This window comes from Trachypithecus francoisi, unplaced genomic scaffold (assembly GCF_009764315.1).
Source record: "Trachypithecus francoisi isolate TF-2019V2 unplaced genomic scaffold, Tfra_2.0 Lachesis_group9, whole genome shotgun sequence".
NCBI lineage: Eukaryota > Metazoa > Chordata > Mammalia > Primates > Cercopithecidae > Trachypithecus > Trachypithecus francoisi.
The window spans coordinates 29,161,284-29,185,158 of record NW_022681474.1 but is presented as its reverse complement, the minus strand read 5'-3'; the positions used below and the strand labels follow the sequence as shown (position 1 = coordinate 29,185,158).

The following is a 23,875-nucleotide window of genomic DNA, read 5'->3' as shown; positions in this document are numbered from 1 at the left end:
CTTAATTATTTCCTTAGAATAAATTTCTAGAAATGGAATTGCTGAGTTAAAGGATGACACTCCTTTTTAATGCTTGTTTTTATACTGTCACCTATCTCTACTGAGAATACAGCAGTGTATGAAATTATTTGAAGTAACCTTTGCTAATTTAGGGTATATTTATTAAATCAGTGCTAATCACATCACAGAGTGAATGTTTAAAACCATAGAAGTATTAATAGTTACCCTCTTCCTCTTTCTAATCACAAGGAGTATTTTAAATTTATAGAAAATTTGAGTAGTATAAATTTGTAGAAAAATCTTCAGATACCAAGATATAATCCACAGAAATTAATATGATTTACACCAATTAAGTATAACTAAAACATGACAATACTAGGATAGTCTTAAAGCTATTTTTGAGCTTGAGCTTTCTTTAAAATTTTTGTGTTAAAATGCAGCAAACGTATGTAAAGAAGTTTTGTTGCTTTTTAAATATGTATATTTATAAAAACATAAATCAGGCAATTCTGTTTTTCTAACGTGAAAATCTTTGATATTATGAAAATTTTCAAACATATGGAAAACCTTGAAAGAACAGTACAATTAACATCCATATCCTATCCACTTAGACTCAACAATTAACATTCTGTCATATTTGCTTTCTGTGTATGTATTTTTCCTCCTGAACATTTGAAAGAAAACTGTAAACATCACCTACTTGACATCTAAAGACTTTGTTGTACATCATCTAAGAATAAGGACAGTGTCCTAAATAAACATAATAACCTTATCCCACCAAAGAAAATTAACACTATTTCCTTAATATCATGTACTCTCCAATGTTGTTTTAACATTTTCACCAAATGTCTCTAGAATATTTTGTTCTTTATGAAAAGGCATCAAATCAAGATTCATTAATTACATTTGGTTGTTTAGTCTTTTAATCTATTTCTACATGAATTTTAATCTTTTTTACTCATAAATGGGTTTATATTTTTTTTACCTCAAGATTCTCTCTGTCATGTCTGTTGTTGATATGTAATATTTATATGATACAGGAACATTAATTTTGGACAAGATTCTGAAGTGAACCATTAGCAGAGACAAGTACAGTTTGCTGTGTTTCAAAATACTGGTTTTTGGTGTGACCTCAGCCTGAAAATTATATAAATGAATAATTATTTGTTTTATAGGTTCATATCGAGGGATTTTTAAAAAATACTTTGAATTATTCTTGTTTTCATTTTCTTTTAGGAATTCTTTTAGTTGGACCCCCAGGGACTGGAAAGACACTTCTTGCCCGAGCTGTGGCAGGAGAAGCTGACGTTCCTTTTTATTATGCTTCTGGATCCGAATTTGATGAGATGTTTGTGGGTGTGGGAGCCAGCCGTATCAGAAATCTTTTTAGTACGTTTTGATGTATCTTTCATACAGTGCTAAATTTTGTTAAGGGAAGTGTGTATCTTACCCTTCTTTGCTAATTACTTTTTTTCTTCCTTTTTTTAATTTCTATTTTTTCGGGCCTCCAGCTTTGCATGCTAATTAGTTTTGATAGCTAAAATAGCCATTGGGGGATCTTGGTTTGGGTAACTTTTACTGTATGAATTAGCTAGTAGAAGTGCAAGGATGAGGTTGAAGGCTACCAAAAATTTTTTTTTTTTTCATTTTATTCATCAGTTTTATAGTATGGAATTAAGAAGTAATTAGCTTCAAACCTGATTGTATATGATATTTGTATAGCTAGGAACAATGAATGCCCAACTGTTTTTATTTTATATCATTTTCTTTGGTATAGTTTTTTCCCCCTGAAGTTACTATTCTTAAATCAGTAAAAAATGACCTCCTTTTGTGTATTTTCTTCCAATGAATATTTTTTGTTGGCTTTTGACAGTTTTGTAGGATTTTAATATCTCGTTTTGTTCAAAAGTGTTGACTTCTTTCAGCTTATTTGAATGTTTTTTGTTTTCTTAGGGGAAGCAAAAGCAAATGCTCCTTGTGTTATATTTATTGATGAATTAGATTCTGTTGGTGGGAAGAGAATTGAATCTCCAATGCATCCATATTCAAGGCAGACCATAAATCAACTTCTTGCTGAAATGGATGGGTAATTGAATCTTCTTTTGTCTTAGAATTATGGTGATGCCTCCCATCATTTGATATATGTAGAATTGATCTTATGCAAATTATTTCCATAAGGCATTTCATATCTAGAGATACGAAAAATGTGATATGTGTAGGAAACAGAGTAGTCCCTCATGCAAGAATGCAAGAAAAGCTTTTTCTGTCAGTATATTGTTTTCATTACTAATTGGATATTTGAATGTCAACTCATCTTATTTAATTGATGGTATTTATATTCTTTTTCATTTATTATTATACTTATGACAGAAAAACAATGATTCATGCTGAGACTAGTAGTCTATTTGAAGAAATACACTCATTTCTACACAGTTTATGACTAGCTTTGAATGTGGCAGCTTTAAAGCTTACATCAATGTTCATAATATAAAAAGCAAGAAGTGATGTTGCTTTGAAAGAAGTATCTTAAAGATAATATATAAGACATTTTGAAACCACTTAGGAAGCCCAGGAGTGAATAACTTGAATTGGTATACTTGAATTTCTTCAAAAATTAACCAGATACCTAGGCTTTTTATATCAGATTATCTTTTCCTACATAGACCAGACAATTGTGAAGGTATGTAGTCCCAGATGACTAGTGGTTTATTATCAGTCTCTTTCCTTGACTGTTATTTAATTAATGAAGCCGGGCACGGTGGCTCACGCCTTTAATCCCAGGACTTTGGAAGCCAAGGTGGGAGGATTGCTTGAGGCCAGGAGTTCAAAACCAGCCTAGTCAATATAGCAAGACCCTATCTCTACTAAAAATAAAAATAGTCACCGGGCACGGTGACTCAAGCCTATAATCCTAGCACTTGGGAGGCTGAGGCAGGTGGATCACTTGAGGTCAGGAGTTCATGGCCAACATGGTGAAACCCCATCTCTACTAAAAATATAAGAATTAGCTGGACATGGTGGCAGCTGCTTGTAATCCTGGCTACTCAGGAGGCTGAGACATGAGAATTGCTTGAACCTGGGAGATGGAGGTTGCAATGAGCACCATTGCACTCCAGCCTGGGTGACAGTGAGACTCTGTCTCAAAAAAAAATAAAATAAAATAAAATAGTGGCTTGTACCTAGAAATTGGGTAGAAAAAATTTAAAAATAAATAAAAATAGATAAATTAGGTATGCTGGCATGCACCTGTCATTCCAGCTACTTGAGAGGTTGAGGCAGAAGGTTCACTTCAACCCAGGAGTTTGAGGCAGCAGTGAGCTATGATCATACTGGTGTGTTCCAGCGTAGGCCACAAAGCGAGACCTAGTCTCAAAAAAGGAAAACAAACCAGTTTTGTGTAGAGTATTTCTACATGTGTGCTGTGCTTCAATGTTAGTGAAAAGATAACTGTTTTTTTTTTTTCCTATATAGTTTTAAACCCAATGAAGGAGTTATTATAATAGGAGCCACAAACTTCCCAGAGGCGTTAGATAAGTAAGTATTAAAAGAAGAATTTTGTGAAGTACTATTACCTGCTACAAAATTATGCTAAAAGAAGTCAGTTGCAAAAGATCACATTGTATGATTCCATTTATATGCAATACCCAGAATAAGCAAATTCACAGAGACAAATTGGGTTAGCAGTTACCAGAGGTTAGAGAGAATAAGAGATGGCTGTCATTGGATATGGGATTTCTTTGCCGGCGATGGGAAAATTCTAAAATTAGATTGTGGTGATGGTTGTACAATTCTGAATATATTAAAAATCACTGAGGTATCCACTTTAAATTCTGTTATGTGAATTACATCTCAATAAAACTTAAAATTGATTTGTTAGATGTCATAAAAGTTTTATGTAGAAAGGATTTTTAAAATAAATTCACTGTAGTAGTAAAACTAGGTTTAAAGTTACTATGAAAAAAATTGTATTGTAGAAGTTATTCATATTTTCATTTGATCAGTAGTTTGTCACTGCCTAAGACTCTAGTCTAACATACATTCTGTGCTTAGCAGTTGAGATGGATGTGTGGTTCTTATCCACAATAATAGTTTATTGTAGAATTATTTGTTCCTGGACTGAGTTACTTGCATGCTTTTGTTTCTGAGGGGTAGGCCACCTAGGTACACACATGTATCTGAATGAACCTTTGTTCTACCCTCTGGTCATTGACACTGTTACTTGAGCCATGTTTTAAAAGGAACTATCTGAATATTTATGTACAAAATTCCATCTGCGTTCTGGCTGCCATTGGCTTCCCAGTCATGTCATTAGGGTGTCACACCTGCTGACTTTGAGCTTAAATTGTTTATTAATTTATATTTTCCTTTTGCATTCTTCCTGTAGTGCCTTAATACGTCCTGGTCGTTTTGACATGCAAGTTACAGTTCCAAGGCCAGATGTAAAAGGTCGAACAGAAATTTTGAAATGGTATCTCAATAAAATAAAGTTTGATCAATGTAAGTCTAATTCTATCAAAAGAAACATTTGTCATTTAAGTGGTAATATACCACTCACCCTGTTTGTGGTCTTTTCGTGATAAATGTATTAATATTAAAAGACCTATTCATTTTTGTCTTTTTTTTTTTCCGTTACTATGTTCACTTAAAAGTCCATTCCTTAGTGTATATCCAGGAGATTATATTGTTTTGAACCCTGATTCTAAAGAAAGGTTTTTTTAGAGTATTCAGACAGATATTTGAGGATATATATATATATATATATACACACACACACATACATTTTTTAAGATGAATGTAAAATGCAAAATAATAGAAAAAGCTGCAGAAATAGTAACTCATGATATAGTCAATATGGGGCCAAAAGAGAAGAAAGCAAATTAAAAACAAAACACATGGAAATTTATTACCCACTTGAGTAATAAATGAAATTATTAAAGCTGCAGTAGTTTCAGAGATAGCTATATCAATTCATTAAATTATATGTGTTTCCTATAATAAGGTTAACTGTTATGTCCAAAGTTTCCAGATGAAATTCAAAGAAAAAAGTGTCTTTGACAGTTTTATGGCTCAGAATAGCTAGCTATTTTCTTTTTTCCCTCGGAATGTAGTTTTTTTTGTTTGTTTGTTTGTTTGTTTATTTTGAGACAGAGTTTCGCCCTTTTTGCCCAGGCTGGAGTGCAGTGTCATAATCTTGGCTCACTGCAACCTCCACCTCCCGGGTTCAAGTGATTCTCCTGCCTCAGCCTCCTGAGTAGTTGGGATTACAGGTGCATGCCACCATGCCCAGCTAATTTTTGTATTTTTAGTAGAGATGGGATTTCACCATGTTGGCCTGGCTGGTCTCGAACTCCTGACCTCCAGTGATCTGCCTGCCTCAGCCTCCCAAAGTGCTGGGATTAAAGGCGTGAGCCATCACACCCAGCCCGAATGTGAGTTCTATGTGAAGAGTTTTCTTTTACCTGTTTTTGACATTTAATGTTGTGTTCTCCTTTTACATTAGCCGTTGATCCAGAAATTATAGCTCGAGGTACTGTTGGCTTTTCTGGAGCAGAGTTGGAGAATCTTGTGAACCAGGCTGCATTAAAAGCAGCTGTTGATGGAAAAGAAATGGTTACCATGAAGGAGCTGGAGTTTTCCAAAGACAAAATTCTAATGGGTAGGTTTCCTTTGTTTTTTTTTTTTCTGTCTTTACTTTCCATTGTGTTAGATAATTCATTTGGGGCAAATACCCTATTCAAACAGCTAAAGCCATGGCTATGTTGAATCTAATCTTATTCTAAAACTTCAGTGTCTGGGTTTTCAAGATTTGTAATAAATGATTTTACAAAATTACCAGTTTAACAGTCAAATGCCATTAAACAGTAACATTTTCTTGACAATACTCTTGTCAGTGATACAGAATTGATTTTATAGTGTACCACATTTATTAGTTTTGTCTCTTTCTTAGAAAACCTTTTTTTCTGACTGGAAAGTTTAAGAAAGTGATGGGAACATGAAAATATATACTTGACAACACCACAATTTGGCCTTTTATAAAACAAATATATTCTAGTGGCTTATATAATTATATAGTTCAACTGTTGGTGGAGAGATGAGGCACATATACTATTATATACTAATAATTTCCTCTTGTCAGACATTGCTGCTAAAAAGGATAGTTAATTTTATTCTGTGCTTACTTTCGATTTTAAATCTTGGATTGACTTAAAAGCACATTAGTTACGATATTCTTGTTAAATTGGAAGTTTATTTTATAGAAATAGAAATAAGTTTTCCCTTTTGATGTAAGAATTAAGATGATAGTTTTGACAGTTTTGGTTTGCAGATAAATTGTTAAAGTTTGTATGTGTTATGGAATGAATTCTGCCCATTTTAAAAAACTTTTACTCTGTAGACTGGGCATGGCGGCTCACACCTGTAATCCCAGCACTTTGGGAGGCCGAGGCAGGAGGACCGCGTGAGCCCAGAATTGTTGGAGTTCAAGATCAGCTGGGCAACATAGCGAGACTCCATCTCTACCAAAAATTTTAAAAATTAGCTGGGCGGGGTAGCATGCGCCTGTGGTCCCATCTGCTCTGGAGTCTGAGGTGGGAGGATTGCTAAAAAGTCCAAGAAGTTAAAGCTACAGTGAGCTATGATTATGCCACTGCACTCCAGCCTGGGTTACAGACCCTGTTTAAAAACTAAAAAAAATGCTATTGCTAAAAAATTACTAAAGCTAGGCATAGTGGCACATGCCTGTAATCCCAGCACTTTGGGAAGCTGAGGTGGGTGGCTTACTTGAGGCTAAGAGTTTAAGGTTGGAGTGCGCTATGACAAGAATGACTTTAAGGATAATGAGTTTTTTGTTTTTTAATATTAATCCAGTATCAGATACATTCACGCCTCAGTATCCACGGAGGGGGTGGGGATTGGTTCCAGGTCCCATGTGGACACCAAAAGTCAAGGATGCTCAAGTGTCTTTTATAAAATGGTGTACTATTTGTGTATAACCTACATAATTCTCCTGTATACTTGAAATCATCTCTAGATTAGTAATACAATGGAAATGCTCTGTAAATAGTTGTTATACTGTATTTTTCATTTGTTTTTTTTTTTATTGTTCCTCTTTAATACTTTTAATCCTTATTTGGTTGAATCTATGGATGCAGAATCTGCTGATAGGAAGGGTGGAGTGTATTTGATTTGCAGACAAGAATGTGTTTTGTTGATTTAAATATACCTTTCTAGTGGAGTATTTACTCAATTAAATTTTTATCTTAGGGCCTGAAAGAAGAAGTGTGGAAATTGATAACAAAAACAAAACCATCACAGCATATCATGAATCTGGTCATGCCATTATTGCATATTACACAAAAGATGCAATGCCTATCAACAAAGCTACAATCATGCCCCGGGGACCAACACTTGGACATGTAAGTTTTTTGTAGCATCTCGCCCTGTCACCCAGGCTGGAATATGATGGCCCAGTCTCAGCTCACTGCAACCTCTGCCTTCCGGGTTCAAATGATTCTCTCGCCTCAGCCTCCCAAGTAGCTGGGATTACAGGCGCCCACCACCATGCCCAGCTAATTTTTGTGTTTTTAGTAGAGATGGGGTTTCACCATGTTGGCCAGGCTGGTCTTGAACTCCTGACCTCAGGTGATCCAGCCGCCTCAGCCTCCCAAAGTGCTGGGATTACAGGCATGAACCACCATGGCCTGCCTAATTCTTAAATATCTAATTACTGTGCTGTCCCAAAAGGGAAAACATTATGTTTTGCAGTAACTGATCCAGTAGTTTTTCTAAGATTTTTCTCATTTAGTACAAGTTTATCAGATCTTTCAAAATTGTAGACATTTAAAAAATTTCTGTGCACCTGGGGAGAAAACAGTCCTATTGCAGCATTATCCACCTATTGTTGCTTTATAAAGGATTTTTTATTCTCTAATTGCTGGTTTTTCATCAGTCCCCTGATGACCAGCTTTCAGCATGGTATAAGAGAGCAAAATGATAATTCTGGTTTGTATTTTTTTATTTTGCCCAGTCTTATGGTGTTGAAATTCTGGTTTTTAATGTAACTATCTCAGAACTGTATTTCAATTTCTTTTTTTAAAATTTTCATTTTATTTTATATTGATGGGGTCTCACTATGTTGCCCAGGCTAGTCTCAAACTCCTGGACTCAAGTGATCCTCCCACCTCAGCCTCCCAAAGTGCTGAGACTACAGGTATGAGCCACTGCGCCCAGCCTGTATCTGAATTCTTTCCTTACATTTTATTTTATTTTATTTTATTTATTTATTTATTATTTTATTTTATTTTTGAGATGGAGTTTCACTCTTGTTGCCCAGGCTGCAGTGCAATGGCGTGATCTCAGCTCACCGCAACCTCCATCTCCCAGCTTCAAGCAACTCTCCTGCCTCAGCCTCCTGAGTAGTTGGGATTACAGGCATGAGCCACCATGCCCAGCTAATTTTGTGTTTTCAGTAGAGACGGGTTTCTCCATGTTGGTCAGGCTGGTCTCGAACTCCCAACCTCAGGTGATCTACCTGCCTCAGCCTCCCAAAGTGCTGGGATTCAGGCGTGAGCCTCCATGCCTGCCCTCTTTTTTTACTTTTTATCTGTTTGGTTTTTAATCGTCTAGGTGTCCCTGTTACCTGAGAATGACAGATGGAATGAAACTAGAGCCCAGCTGCTTGCACAAATGGATGTTAGTATGGGAGGAAGAGTGGCAGAGGAGCTTATATTTGGAACTGACCATATTACAACAGGTTAGCTTTAAAGAATGGCTTTAGTTCAGATTGTATGTGGTCTTAAAGATATTTTTTAAAATTGTATGTTTTTATTTTAGGTGCTTCCAGTGATTTTGATAATGCCACTAAAATAGCAAAGCGGATGGTTACCAAATTTGGAATGAGTGAAAAGGTAATAGAATTATTTTAATCCTTTTCATGTATCAAATTATGTGTCAAGTGTTGATTTGAGAGATGATTCTGATGTATAAATTGGTAATACTCACTTTTGCTCTGTCTCACTCCAAATGGATTTGAGGCTGCTTATTCTGAACATTGTTATTCTCTGAATAAAGAAAATGGAGCCTTCTCTTAGCTGCTCAGAATGAGCTGCCTAGATAGTAACTATTACTTCATGAGTTAACTAAGTGGTAAAGCAAGGTGAATTCCTTAGCTTTTCCATGTGGCATAAAAGAGCCTACTTTCTGAGTTTGGTTACTTTACTGTTTCCATATATTTCATATTTTCATCTTATTGTTCCTTGAAGCACTACTATACTCTGAATTATGGATTTCTATATTTGAAGTAGCTGCTAAGGTTTTTCAAGAAAGTACTGAGAACCAGGCTTAAAATTATTTTAGGCTGGGCAGTGTGGCTCACACCTATAATCCCAGCACTTTTGGGAGGCTGAAGAGACTGGATTGCTTGAGCCTAGGAGTGAGTTCTGGACCAGCCTGGGCAACATGGCACAACCCCATCTCTAAAAAAATACAAAAATTAGCCAGGTGTGGTGGTGTGTGCCTATAGTCCCACCTACCTGGGAGTCTGAGGTGGGAGGATTCCCTGAACCCAGGAGGTCTAGGCTACAGTGAGTCCTGGTTGTGCCACCGCACTCTACCCTGGGGGACAGACCAAGACCCTGTCTCCAAAAAAATAAAAGATTTAAAATGTTCTCTCTTGCTCATACTTGTACTATTTTGATATTAGTGTTTTTTTATTTGTTTGTTTTTGAGACGGAGTCTTGCTCTGTTGCCCAGGCTGGAGTGCAGTGGCGTGATGTCAGCTCACTGCAGCCACCATCTCCCAGGTACAAGCGATTCTCCTGCCTCTGCCTCCCAAGTAGCTGGGATTACAGTCACCTGCCACCATGCCTGGCTAAACGTTACTCTTTATACTTTCAGAAGAATGTGGAAATTTTTTTGCCCTCAAATGCAGTTTTTATTTTTTATTTTTTGGAGACGGAGTCTCGCTCTGTTACCTAGGCTGGAGTACAGTGGTGTAATCTCAGTTTACTGCAACCACCGACCCCTGGGTTCAACCAGTTCTCCTGCCTCAGCCTCCTGAGTAGCTGTGATTACAGACACGTGCCACCATGCCCAGCTATTTTTTGTGTTTTTAGAAGAAATGGGGTTTCGCCATGTTTCCAAGCTGTTCTTGGACTGCTAACCCAGGTGATCCACCTGCCTCAGCCTCCCAAAGTCCTAGGATTACAGGTGTGAGCCACCGTGCCCTGCCTCAAATGCAATTTTATATTGTACTTCTTTCTTGTTCCTCCGTATATTTGTTTCCTTATATATAGGCTAGTACTTTCTCTTTTAAATTTATTGGTGTTTGGGAGTTTTCTGTTAAATTGCTTTCTTCCTTTTGGTTTTAGCTTGGAGTTATGACCTACAGTGATACAGGGAAACTAAGTCCAGAAACCCAATCTGCCATTGAACAAGAAATAAGAATCCTTCTAAGGGTAATGATAATATTTTTTCCTGCATATTTATTTTCTTAGGAACAATGTGCTTAAATAGTTAGGTTCTTAAAAAATAACAACTGAAGGCCCTCTGTTCACTAGAAACATCATTTCATAAAACAAAGATAATAGTCACTGTGGTGTCTGGGGAAAAAATTAGAAAATAAAGATAATAGGTGCACCATTTCAGCAATGATTTAAATGTTATTAAGGCACCTCTCTCTGTTCATGAACTGGGACTTATTTTCTCCTGGACATGGGCTAAGAACAGTTATATATTGCATGGTTGTAAAAATTCAGTTCTCAGGGTGAGGGACAAAATAACTACATATTAGGTACAGTGTATACTATGTAGGTATGGATACACTAAAATCCCAGGCTTCACTTCTATACAATTCATCATGGAACCGAAAACCACTTGTACCCCATTAGCTGTTGAAATAAAATATATCTACATATAAAATTATATATATATATAATTCAGTTATACTTTACCTGCAAAACTGTAAGAGGTAATAGAATGGGAAAAGTATTGTTTATTGAATCTTTGACATGTATTCAACAAATACATTTTTTTTTTTTTTAATATGGAGTCTCGCTCTTTTGCCCAGGCTGGAGTGCAGTGGCATGATCTCGGCTCACTGCAACCTAAGAAATAAGTTTAGTAGATTTTTTGTTGTTGGTTTTTTGCAAGTTTTATCTTTTTTTTTTTTTTTAAGGGGATGGGTCTTGCTATATTGCCCAGACTGGACTTGATCTCCTGGGCTCAAGTGAACTTCCTGCCTCAGCCTCCCAAGTAGCTGGGGCTACAGGCACACACCACTGTGCCTAGCTCCATGATTTCAGTTTTTTTTTTTTTTTTTTTTTTTTTTTGAGACAGCATCTTGCCCTGTCACTCAGGCTGGGTGCAGTGCTATGATCTCAGCTCATTGCAATCTCTGTCTCCCAAGCTCAAGTGATCCTCCCACCTCAGCCTCCTGAGTAGCTGGGACTGGGACTATAAGCACACACTGCCACGCCTAGCTAATTTTGTTATTTTTTGTAGAGAGCATTTCACTATGTTACCCAGGCTGGTCTCAAACTCCTGGGCTCAAATGATTCACCTGCCTTGGCCTCCCAAAGTGCCGGGATTAAGGTGTGAGCCACCGCACCCAACTAGGCAGGTTTTAAGAGTAAGACCAGCCTGGGCAACATGGCAAAACCCCATCTCTACAAAAAATAGAAAAATTAGCTGAGCGTGGTGGTGATTCATACCTGTAGTCACAGCTACTTGGGATGAGGTGGGAGGATCACTTGAGCCCAGGGAGGTTGAGGCTGTAGTGGGCTGTGATTGCCTCACTTCACTCCAGCCTGAGCAACAGAGTGAGACTGAAAAAAAAAAAAAGAAAAAAAAAAGTGACTTGAGCTGAGTGCCAAAGTCTTTAGTGAATAAGGAGTATGTTTGTTAGATGGCACAATGAAGACGGTTGGATAGCTCCATAGTCAAACGGCCTGGACTTCAACAGAATAGGAAGAGTGCATTATATGAGGGTAGGTTAGTAATGGTCTGAAAGAGGTGACTAGAACAAAGAGCTCAGCTCTCTACTTTGAATTATCTAGGGTAAACGTGAACAAATAGCACTTGAGAGGGCTTAGGGAATGTAGTCTCCACAGGAGGAACCATGGGTTTGATTATATCAAGGAGGTAGAGGGAATGCTTTAGAGTACTTAAGGATACAGAAAGTTTGTATGATGGAAAGGTTTAGAGAGTGTTATAGAAGAGGTGGTCTCTGCCTTCTCAGGTGTTTATTATCTTTTCCTTACTATTTATGTTATAAAGCACAAATTATCTCTACTGTAGAATCAAGATTTTACATGATTTTATAAATATAAACAGATTTTTTTTTTTGAGACGGAGTCTCGCTCTGTCGCCCAAGCTGGAGTGCAGTGGCCGGATCTCAGCTCACTGCAAGCTCCGCCTTCCGGGTTCACGCCATTCTCCTGCCTCAGCCTCCCGAGTAGCTGGGACTACAGGCGCCCGCCACCTCGCCCGGCTAGTTTTTTGTACTTTTTAGTAGAGACGGGGTTTCACCGTGTTAGTCAGGATGGTCTCCATCTCCTGACCTTGTGATCCGCCCACCTCGGCCTCCCAAAGTGCTGGGATTACAGGCTTGAGCCACCGCGCCCGGCCAATATAAACAGATTTCATATTTTTTAGGGTACATAAAGTTTTTCTTTTCCCATTGACTGGTTTTTGCATCCCTGCATTTACTGCTGCTTACGTATCTCCTTTTCTATTTAGGACTCATATGAACGAGCAAAACATATCTTGAAAACTCACGCAAAGGAGCATAAGAATCTTGCAGAAGCTTTATTGACCTATGAGACTTTGGATGCCAAAGAGATTCAAATTGTTCTTGAGGGGAAAAAGTTGGAAGTGAGATGATAACTCTTTTGATATGGATGCTTGCTGGTTTTATTGCAAGAATATAAGTAGCATTGCAGTAGTCTACTTTTGCAACACTTTCCCCTCATTCTTGACGTGGTGTAATTGAAGGGTGTGAAATGCTTTGTCAATCATTTGTCACATTTATCCAGTTTTGGTTATTCTCATTATGACACCTAATGCAAATTAGCATCCCATGGCAAATATATTTTGAAAAAATAAAGAACTATCAGGATTTAAAACAGCTTGTTTGAGGAATGTCAATGAGTTATTAAGTTGAAAGTAACTAATGATTTTATGTTTGGTTACTCTACTAGATGTGATAAAAATTGTGCCTTTAGCCTTCTATATACATCAGTGGAAACTTAAGATGCAGTAATTATGTTCCAGATTGACCATGAATAAAATGTTTTTTAATCTAAATGTAGAGAAGCTGGGATCAAAAGCAGTCTCGGAAACACAGAGCCGGGCCTGTAGCCTTTTGGCATGGTGCAGTGGCTCACACCTGTGTAATCCCAGCACTTTGGGAGGCTGAGGTGGGTGAATCACTTCAGGCCAGGAGTTCGAGACCAGCCTGGCCAACGTGGTGAAACACTGTCTCTACCAGAATACAAAAAAAAAAAGGCTGGGCGCGGTTGCTCATGCCTGTAATCCCAGCACTTTCGGAGGCCAAGGTGGGCAAATCACCTGAGGTCGAGAGTTTGAGACCAGCCTGGCCAACATGGTGAAACCCCATCTCTACTAAAAAATGCAAAAATTAGCTGGGCACGGTGGCAGGTGCTTATAATCCCGGCTACTCTGGGGGCTGAGGCAGGAGAATTGCTTGAGCCTGGGAGGTGGAGGTTGCAGTGAGCCAAGATCGTGCCACTGCACTCCAGCCTGGGCAACAGAGGAAGATGCTGTCTCAAAAAAAAAAAAAAAAAAAAAAAAATTTAAATAACTTTAAATATTAAAAAAGTAGGCAGGTGTGGTGGTGCATGCCTGGAATCCCAGCTACTTGAGAGGCTGAGGCATGAGAATTGCTTGAACCCGGGAGGTGGAAGTTGCAGTGAGCCAAGATCACAAGAGCCACTGCACTCCAGCCTGGGTGACAGAGTGAGACTCCCTCTCAAAAAATAAATCAATAGATAAATGATTATAACCTTTTAGAAATGCAGTGTGCATTTTCATGTTCTTTTTTTAAGCATTACTGTCACTCTCCCTAATGAAATGTACTTCAGAGAAGCAGTATTTTGTTAAATAAATACATAACAAACCTCATTCTGAATAATGTCCCTCATTTTGACTATAATTATGCTTGGTTTCAAAAGCAAAATTAAACAAATCTCAGTCCCTTCTGAAGCGAACTTTGTGTTACCCTGTGCCCTGCGTCAGAAATGCCAAGTCGTGTTTACTTTTCATCCAGATTTTGTGAATATGAACATGTTGTTATAGGATTTACAGATGAATATTTAACTCAATAGAAAAATTATTTTAGAGCACATTGTATTGGTATTACAACCAGATTATATTCTTGACGATGACTTTATTAAAATTATCTACAATTTCCTAATAACTTAAGCTGCATATGGTCTTCATTGAAAAAAGATGGATATTGTTTCAGGAAGCTTGTTACATTATATTCTTGACCTTTTGGTTGATGATCTTAAATCTTAATGTAATTTCAAACTGACAGAAATGTTGTCAGCATAATACATGGATCTCTCATGTATGCTGCATCCAGATTTACCAATTGTTTTCATTTTGCCCGTTTTTTATTGCCCCAAACCTGTTCTGTCTCCCTCTCTGTATGTACATACATACACGTATAAAATATTGTTAAAGTCTTATCTGTCTTAAATTTTTTTACATATTTGTTGAGGTATAATTTACATATGACAAAATTCATTGTAAATGTACAGTTGAAAGATGCTGTGTGTGTAATCTTCACCACAATCAGGTTTTAGAATATTTCCATCATCCAAAAACATTGTCATACAAGTGTGTGGATTAATTTTTTAAGAAACTTAAGAATCATTTTCAAAGTGACTGTAATTTTATGTTCTAACTAGCAATGTAGGAGGGTTATAGTTTCTCCACATCTTTTGCACTGCTTATAGTCTGCCTTTATTTTTATGGCCATTCTAGTGGACCACTCACATCCAAATTAATCTCATCCAAGCTAGATCATTTCTCTAGTGACATAAGATGCTGAGCATCTTCTGTGCTTATTGGCCATTTGTATATCTTCTTTGGAGAAGTGTCTATTCAGATCTTTTACTTCCTTCTTTTAATTGGGTTGCCTTGTTTTTACGAGTTATAAAAGATATGTTCTGAATGCAAGTCCTTTATCAGATGGATCTTGCTTTTTTATCCCATTTCACTATCTCTGCCAATAATATACTTAATATTATTGATACATTTGAATTTATACCTGTCTTTTGGTATTTATTTTCTCATAATTAAAGAGATCCCTCTGTTCCTCCTTTTCTGCCTTCTTTTGCTTTAAATAATTGGAACTACTGGCTGGGAGCAGTGACTCACCTGTAATCCCAGCAGTTTAGGAGGCTGAGGTGGGCAGACCACTTGAGGCCAGGAGTTTGAGACAAGCCTGGCCAACATGATGAAACCCCGTCTCTACCAAAAATACAAAAATTAGTTGTGCGTGGTGGTGCATGCCTGTAATTCCAGCTATTTGAGTAGCTGAGGCAGGAGAATCACTTGAACTTGGGAGGCAGAGGTTGCAGTGAGCTGAGATCATGCCAGTATACTCCAGCCTGGGTGACAGAGCAAGACACTGTCTCCAATAATAGTAATAATAATAATAATGGTTGGAACCACTGCTTTATACGATCTTAATGTCCTCAATCTTTATCTGAGAATGTCTGGTCTTGCCTTGATTCTCTTTTTTTTTTTGAGGATAGTTTGCTGGATATAGAATTTGTGCCTGACAATTTTTTCTTTGACTCTCTTTTAATGTCATCCCAGTGCATCCTGATTTCCATTACTTTTGGTGTGAAGTCAGCTGTTAATTATTGTTGGTCTCCTTCGTGTAATTGTTTTCCTCACTGCTTTTGGGCTTTTTTCTCTGGGCCTTATCTTTTAAACAGTTTGACTAAGATGTTTTTAGGTGTGGATCCCATAGTGTTTATCCTGCTTGGGGTTGTTGTTGTTGTTGGTTTTTGTTTGGTTGTTTTAGCTTCTTGGATATATAATGTTTTTTATAAAATTTGAGAGATTTTTGGACATTCTTTTTTTTTTTTTTTTTTTTTTTTTTTGAGACGGAGTCTCACTCTGTCACCCAGGCTGGAGTGCAGTGGCCGGATCTCAGCTCACTGCAAGCTCTGCCTCCTTGGTTTACGCCATTCTCCTGCCTCAGCCTCCCGAGTAGCTGGGACTACAGGCGCCCGCCACCTCGCCCGGCTAGTTTTTTGTATTTTTTAGTAGAGACGGGGTTTCACTGTATTAGCCAGGATGGTCTCGATCTCCTGACCTCGTGATCCACTCGTCTCGGCCTCCCAAAGTGCTGGGATTACAGGCTTGAGCCACCGCGCCCGGCCTGGACATTATTTCTTCATTACATTTTTCTGCCCTTTGCTCTTCTGTGGTTCGCCTTATGCAATTGTTGGTACATTTCCTGTTACCCTGGTCTCAGGCTGTGTTAATTTTTTTCAGTCTTTTTCTCCATTTGTCAAGTTGCGTAATGTTGATTTTTCTTCAAGCTCACCGATGCGTCTGCCATCTCAAATTTACTTGGATTTTTTTGTTTCGTAAGTTGAATTTTTCAGCTCCTAGGTTTCCATTTGGTTCTTTCATAACTTTGTACCTCTTTATTGAGATTCTTTGTTCATTGAGTATGTTTTCTTTAATATGATAAACAGATTTCCATTTATTTTTGAACATGTTTATGAAGTCTTTGCTAAATCCAATACCTAAGGATACTCGGGCAGTTTCTCTTGAATACTTTTCTTCCTTAGTGATTTATTTTGTAACCACAGTCCCGATAAAGCAATTTATTATTAAGAGTGAACCTAAAGAAGACTTAAACGTTTCATAGCTATTCACTCAAAACTATCAGAATGCCAGAATTTCACTTATTATCTATATCATTATTACTTTTAGTAACTGATACATATTTTATTGCTAGATACTCTCTAGTATTTGTTCATATTCATTTTAAAGGCAATTCTGCATTGTTTCAAGCCAGCTAGTTATAAGCATATTTCTTAATGTGTATAATATTTTAATAAAATGTGGTAGAATATAGATCTTTGGATTGGAAACATAACAGTACTGGACGTGAAGATTTGCAGAGCTGAATTTTTTTTTTTTTGAGATGAAGTCTCGCTCTGTTGCCCAGGCTGGAGTGCGTTGGCATGATCTCGACTCACTGTAACCTTCTCCCAGGTTCAAGCAATTCTCATGCCTCAGCCTCCCAAACAGCTGGGATTCCAGGCACCCGCCACCATGCCTGGCCAATTTTTTTGTATTTTTAGTAGAGACGGAGTTTCACCATGTTTGCCAGGTTGGTCTCGAACTCCTGACCTCAGGTGATCTGTCTGCCTCAGCCTCCCAAAGTGCTGGGATTACAGGCATGAGCCACTGCACCTGGCCAGAGTTGATATCTTTGAAGTGAGGATTTTACTTATATGCAAATTCTTTTCTGTCAGAGGTGAATCCTTATTTTAGTCAGGAATATGATATTTATTCCTCTTTCACAACAGGAACTTCATATATATAAGTGCCGTGTGGTGTTCTGAACTATTTCAGTCTTGAATTAGCGTGGTAATACATAATGTAGCTAATCTGCTATGAATTTGAGAATGCATTTTATGACAAATTTACAAAGCTGTCAGGGAGGATGGAAAGGTGCTTATTTCTCATATAAAACTGTCTTCAGAGAGCTTGATGTGAATCTCCTGGAAGCAGGTATTTAACTCATCCCCAGGAAATCAAGCCTGACAGAAATTCTGGTGAGCTGCTTGGCTACTGTGTTGAGACTGGTCTGCTCTCTTAGCATTTGTTTTGGCAAAGAATGTTTGAATGTTTACAGAGCACAGATGTTGGTCAAGTATGAGAGCTGTTGGTGGGAGGGAGAATCCATTTGGGATCCCATATGAAAAGGCCTGTTAAGGGTGTGAGCAGGCCTTAGAAGAGGGTAATCCAAAGTGAATCTGTGGATTCCTTAGGAGCTAAGAGGAAAGGCCAGAGTGGAGTGCATTCATTCAGGTCAAGGCAATTGCAGGTGAAAACAGCTGTGGGAACAGAAGTGTCCCTGTGAGAGTCAGCGTTCAAAGAAAGGCCACATCAAATGCTCAAAATCATCTCACAACAGTATCAGCCAGATAAGAACCACCCTCTGCAGTTTTTGTTTTGTTTTGAGATGGAGTCTCACTCTTTCGTCCAGGCTAAAGTGCTGTGATGCGATCTCAGCTCACTGCAACCTCTAACTCCCAAGTAACAGGGATTACAGGTGCACACCACCATGCCTGGCTAATTTTTTTGTATTTTTAGTAGAGATGGGGTTTCATCCTGTTGACCAGGCTGGTCTCAAACTCCTGACCTCAAGTGGTCTACCCGCCTTGGCCTCCCAGAGTGCTGGGATTACAGCAGAAGCCTGTAGAGGAGTCCTGTGCCGGACAGAAATGGCTTGGCTTTGTATCCTCTTTGTGCTCAGTCATTGGCTGGAAGCAGCCTGACAGAAGCAAGGTCCTGGTGAAAGCACCAGCTGGAGGCTACAGTTCAACTGTGCACTCCACAATAGGGTCTCCTGAAGACAGATCCGAACAGTGCGACTCTATGGCCTTTGTATCAATCTGGGTCCAGTGACAGCGTAGAAACCACACAGCAATTTAGTGTAGTTTAATATAAAGAATTACTAAGCTGTGAGATGAGAATAATTATAAAGATGGAAAGAGAGGTCTAAAGGGTAGCTTAGGGCTGAAGGAGAGTACTCAAGAAGGGGTTAATTTGGGAGGGGGGTTCAAACATTGGTGAACGAGATGGGATTGCAGCCTTTTAGGTGGCAGAGAAGTTTGACTATTTGCATGTCTGACTTTCCCTTGCATCTGACTACCCACCTCATTTCATCTGCATCCCAGCAGGTTGTTTCTGCTTGCCCAGAGACCGAGGGGTGGCCCTGGCCTAGGTTCTGGTGTGCTGCTGGGTTGCGTCTTCGTGTTCCTTCTATACCAGTGCCAGTAGTGAGTGCTCTTTCCAGGCTGTGCCTTCCCAGAGCATGCAGTTCGTTGACTACCCTGAGCTCTGGCCCCAGCCAGTAACCCTTTTAACATGGACACCATTGGTCTTTGTGAGCAGGCTTGTAACAACTTCCTACCAGCAAGCCTTGTACTGCTGTGTGGGGAAGTGGGCTTCCTGCCTCCTCACAACCATCTATGCACCTATCAGATTGGGCCCCTGATACTCCAGAAGGGTGTTTTATGTTTGCTCGATGACTGTGGACAAGCTCCAGCCTTGGCAACCACACCTTCTCTAAGGACATCTGAATTCCCAGCCTTGTGAAGCCATTTAAGTTGTTCATACTTTGGGTATAATCTCACCCTAAGGGATTCTTTAGATTTCTCTTTTCACTTTTATACTACTGTTACAGTTAATAGTTCTTTTTTGCGGGAAGGGTTTTTTTTTGTTTGTTTGTTTGTTTGTTTTAGATGGAGTCACTCTGTCGCCAGGCTGGAGTACAATGGCGCAATCTTGGCTCACTGCAACCTCTTACTCCCTGGTTCAAGCAATTCTCCTGCCTCAGCCCCCCAAATAGCTGGGATTACAGGCACGCACCACTACACCCAGCTAATTTTTGTATCTGTAGCAGAGATGGGATTTCACCGTTTTGGCCAGGCTGGTCTCGAACTCCTGACCTTGTGATCCACCCACCTCGGCCTCCCAAAGTGCTGGGATTACAGGCGTGAGCCACAGCACCCAGCCTGAGATGGGTCTTGCTGTATTCCCCAGGCTGGTCTCAAACTCCTATGCTCAAATGATCCTCCTGCCTTAGCCTCCCAAGAAGCTGGAACTACAGGTATGTGCCACTGAGCCTGGCTAAAATTTTTTTTGTGTGATGGAGTCTTGCTATTTTCCCAGGCTGGAGTGCAGAGGCGTGATCTCAGCTCCCTGCAACCTCTGTCTCCTAGGTTCAAATGATCCTCCCACCTCAGCCTCCTGAGTAGCTGGAATTACAGGCATGCACCACCATGCCTGGCTAACTTTTTTTGTATTTTTAGTAGAGACAGGGTTTCATCATGTTGGCCAGGCTGCTGTTGAACTCCTAACTTAAGTGATCTGCCCACCTCAGCCTCCCGAAGTGCTGGGATTACAGGCATGAGCCACCATGTCTGGACATGGCTTTTTTTTTTTTTTTTTTTTTTTTTTTTTTTGAGACAGAGTCTTGCTGTGTCACTCAGGCTGGAGTGCAATGGCACAATCTTGGCTCACTGCAACCTCCACCTCCCGGGTTCATGTGATTCTCCTGCCTCAGCCACCTGAATAGCTGGGATTATAGGTGCCTGCCACCACACCTGGCTAAGTTTTGTATTTTTAGTGGAGATGGGGTTTCACCATGTCGGCCAAGCTGCTCTCTGACTCCAAGTGATCCACCCACCTCCGTCTCCCAAGGTATGTAATCCCTGCTGGGATAATAGGTGTGAGACACGGCGCCCGGTACTGGCCATGGGTAATTTAAAAAAACTTTGGAGACATGTTCTGGCTATATTGCCTAGGTTGATTGTTGGGAACAAGCCCCCCAAAATCTGGCCATAAACTGGCTCCAAAACTGGCCATAAAAAAAATCTCTGCAGCACTGTAACATGTTCATGATGGCCATAATGCCAATGCCGGAAGGTTGTGGGTTTACCCGAATGAGGGCAAGGAATACCTGGCCCGTGCAGGGCGGAAAACTGCTTAAAGGCATTCTCAAGCCACAAACAATAGCATGAACGATCTGTGCCTTAAGTACATGCTCCTGCTGCAGTTAACTAGCCCATTCCTTTGTTTGCCATAAGGGATACTTTTAGTTAATTTAATATCTATAGAAACAATGCAAATGACTGGTTGGCTGTTAATAAATACGTGGGTAAATCTCTGTTCTCTGTTCGGGGCTCTCAGCTCTGAAGGCTGTGAGACCCCTGATTTCCCACTTCACACCTTTATATTTCTGTGTGTGTGTCTTTAATTCCTCTAGCGCCGCTGGGTTAGGGTCTCCCCGACCGAGCTGGTCTTGGCACTGGTCTCAAACCCCTGGCTTCAAGCAGTCTTCATGCCTCAGCCTCCCAAGTAATTGGGATTACAGGCACAAGCTAACATGCAAAACTTCTATAGTAAATAATAATTTGTATTAAATTTTTCTTGTTCAGGTTACTAGGTGGTTTCTCTACTGATTGAAACCTGGCTGACACATTATCTCTTTCTAGGATGTACTTTTTTTCCCCATCTTCCCTGCTCTGACAAACTCCTGTTTATTTTAAGTTTTGGCTTTTAAAATTTAATTTAATTTTAGAGACAAGGTATTGCTATGTTGCCCTGGCTGATCTCGAACTCTTGAGCTCAAGTGATCCGCCAGCCTCAGCCTTTCAAAGTGCTGGGATTACAGGCCTGCACCTCCATGCCCAACCCTAAATCTCAGCTTTGACATCACTTCTGCATGTGCCTCTCTCCCTGACCTATCACCCTTCTCTTGACATGATTCTGTAGGCCCTCTGTGCTCTCCCTTAATGTGGCACTAAACATGAAATTTGCCTCCCTCCCTGAACTGAAGAATGATACATCTGTTGTTTCCTCACTGACTCTCACAATACCTAGAATAAAGAAGGTTCCCAGAACATGTTTCTGTTTAGTGTTGTGGCCTCCTTACATCATCCCAGGTCTTGGATCTCCAGGAGATACAGGCAGATGGGCCTCAATACCCTTGAGCCCTTATGTTCTAATCATGGTTTAATTATAGTTTCATTATTCCTCAACAGATACAGCAGAATGCATGGGAAGACACATTTCAAAGAATGAACCAGTTTTGGAAAAGGGTTTGATGAGTTTCTTGGTAACTCTTAAAAGGAGAAAACGTGTGACAGCCTTGAACTGGAATTAAAGAGCTTTATCTGGCCGGGCACGGTAGCTCACGCCTGTAATCCCAGCATTTTGGGAGGCCAAGGCGGGCGGATCACAAGGTCAGGAGATCGAGACCATCCTGGTTAACAAGGTGAAACCCCGTCTCTACTAAACAAAATACAAAAATTAGCCGGGGGTGGTGGCGGGCGCCTGTAGTCCCAGCTACTCTGGACTTTTTGGGTATCCAGCATTTGGCTGACGAATTCAACACCTTAGAGCTGGCCTAACATAGTCCTTGCGTATCTCTGGTCTATACAAAAACACTATAGTCAACCAAATCTCTACAACTTACCTGGAGGGTGGTGTGTGATTCCTATATCCATCCGGACTGGTAATGTCTTTGGCTCTCATTTCAGGATGCATTAGGAAACGTCAGTCTTCTGTTCAGAGTCAGTCTTCTCCACATTTGAGTATTTTTTGTTTGTTTGTTTTTGTTTTTTGAGATGGAGTCTTGGTCTGTTACCCAGGCTACAGTGCAGTGGTGTGATCTCTGCTCACTGCCACCTCTGCCTCCCAGGTTCAAGCGTTTCTCCTGCCTCAGCCTCCCGAGTAACTGGGACTACAGACATGCGCCACTCCACCTAGCTAATTTTTGTATTTTTAGTACAGAGGGAGTTTCACCACGTTGGCCAGGCTGTTCTCAAACTCCTGACCTTAGGTAATCCACCTGCCTCAGCCTCCCAAAGTGCTGGGACTTGACTAGCTTCATAGATCACCCTGGGGAATGTTGAGGAGACAACATAACTTTCTAGCTGGGCTAGTGTAGGAGGAAAATTCTTGGTGATGATAGTGGAAACCACTCTCCCACATCAAAACCATTTGATCTAGCTAAGCTGGAGAGGCCTGAGAAGTGTTTTGTTTTTGCTCATTTCTCTCTTGCCAATAAAGACCCCTGTTCTGGTGCCAGCCATCTCCTCCACAGGAACCCTATAGCTGTCCAGAGCTATGGAGGTGCATTCCAGCAGCAATTTCTGCTGAGACTCCAGACGCTTGGTATCTGTGTTGCTAATTCCAATTTGTTGTCAAAGTATTCAATCTAGGCTGGGCGCGGTGGCTCACACCTGTAATCCCAGCACTTTGGGAGGCTGAGATGGGAGCATCGTTTGAGCCCTGGAGTCAGAGACCAGCCTGGGCAACATGACGAGACCCTGTCTCTACAAAAAATGCAAAAATAGCCGGGCGTGGTAGCGTGTGTCTGTAGTCTCAGCTACTCACGCGGGATTCAGGTGGGAGGATCGTTGAGCCCAGGAGGTGGAGGCTGCAGTGAGCTGTGATTGCACCACTGCACTACAGTCTGGGCGACAGAGCGAGATTCTGTTGGAAAAAAAAAAAAAAGGAGAGATGTAACCTTGGAAAATTAAAAGCAAAAAATAGAACGTAAGACGGGGCCAAAGGCAGAGGGGTGGGGGAAGAAGATATGCAGAAATGCGTTTTCATTTCTTCTGGAGAATGTGCATTGGTTTCTCCTCGTAAGTTTGCACTTGACACATATTGCCACGATCTCCGAAATTCTGTGCCCTCTGTTGTTGCATCTGTTAAGTTCTCATGGAGATCAGCTGGAACCCAAAGGGACGTGGAAGGGGAATAAACTGAGAGATACGGAGATTGAGAGAGTTTCTTAGGGGAGTTTTCTCGGAAAAGAGGCCTTCAGCTTCTTAAAACTCCCGCTACTCCAGTCCCAGTCATGCGTAAAGGCTGCTTCCCCATAGGCGCGAGGCTTCTTTTCGCAAACCTCCTGAACATTCAGCCAAACTCCCACTGACATTTGTTTGAATGGAACAATGTTTGAATTGACAGCAACGCAAGGCTCCTCCCAAACAGCCGCCGAGATTTGCGAGGCCTGGGGCTTGCACATGCGCACGGAGCACTCTGGACCACTGAGCATTCTTGCGCACGCGCATGG

The 23,875-nt window shown here is 40.1% G+C and overlaps 1 protein-coding gene across 1 annotated transcript in view; it reads left to right on the top strand.

Annotated features, from left to right (window-relative positions):
• Positions 1–14,139, top strand: part of YME1L1 (YME1 like 1 ATPase) — a 45,465-nt gene extending 31,326 nt beyond the window's left edge. The window contains exons 10-19 of the mRNA XM_033208841.1: positions 1,237–1,389; positions 1,954–2,086; positions 3,472–3,534; positions 4,385–4,497; positions 5,501–5,656; positions 7,264–7,415; positions 8,626–8,752; positions 8,833–8,906; positions 10,368–10,454; positions 12,736–14,139. Of these exons, the coding sequence (XP_033064732.1) occupies positions 1,237–1,389; positions 1,954–2,086; positions 3,472–3,534; positions 4,385–4,497; positions 5,501–5,656; positions 7,264–7,415; positions 8,626–8,752; positions 8,833–8,906; positions 10,368–10,454; positions 12,736–12,879 (1,202 nt within the window). The 3' untranslated portion in view covers positions 12,880–14,139. The remainder of the gene's footprint in view (positions 1–1,236; positions 1,390–1,953; positions 2,087–3,471; positions 3,535–4,384; positions 4,498–5,500; positions 5,657–7,263; positions 7,416–8,625; positions 8,753–8,832; positions 8,907–10,367; positions 10,455–12,735) is intronic.
• The last annotated feature ends 9,736 nt before the right edge of the window (positions 14,140–23,875 follow it).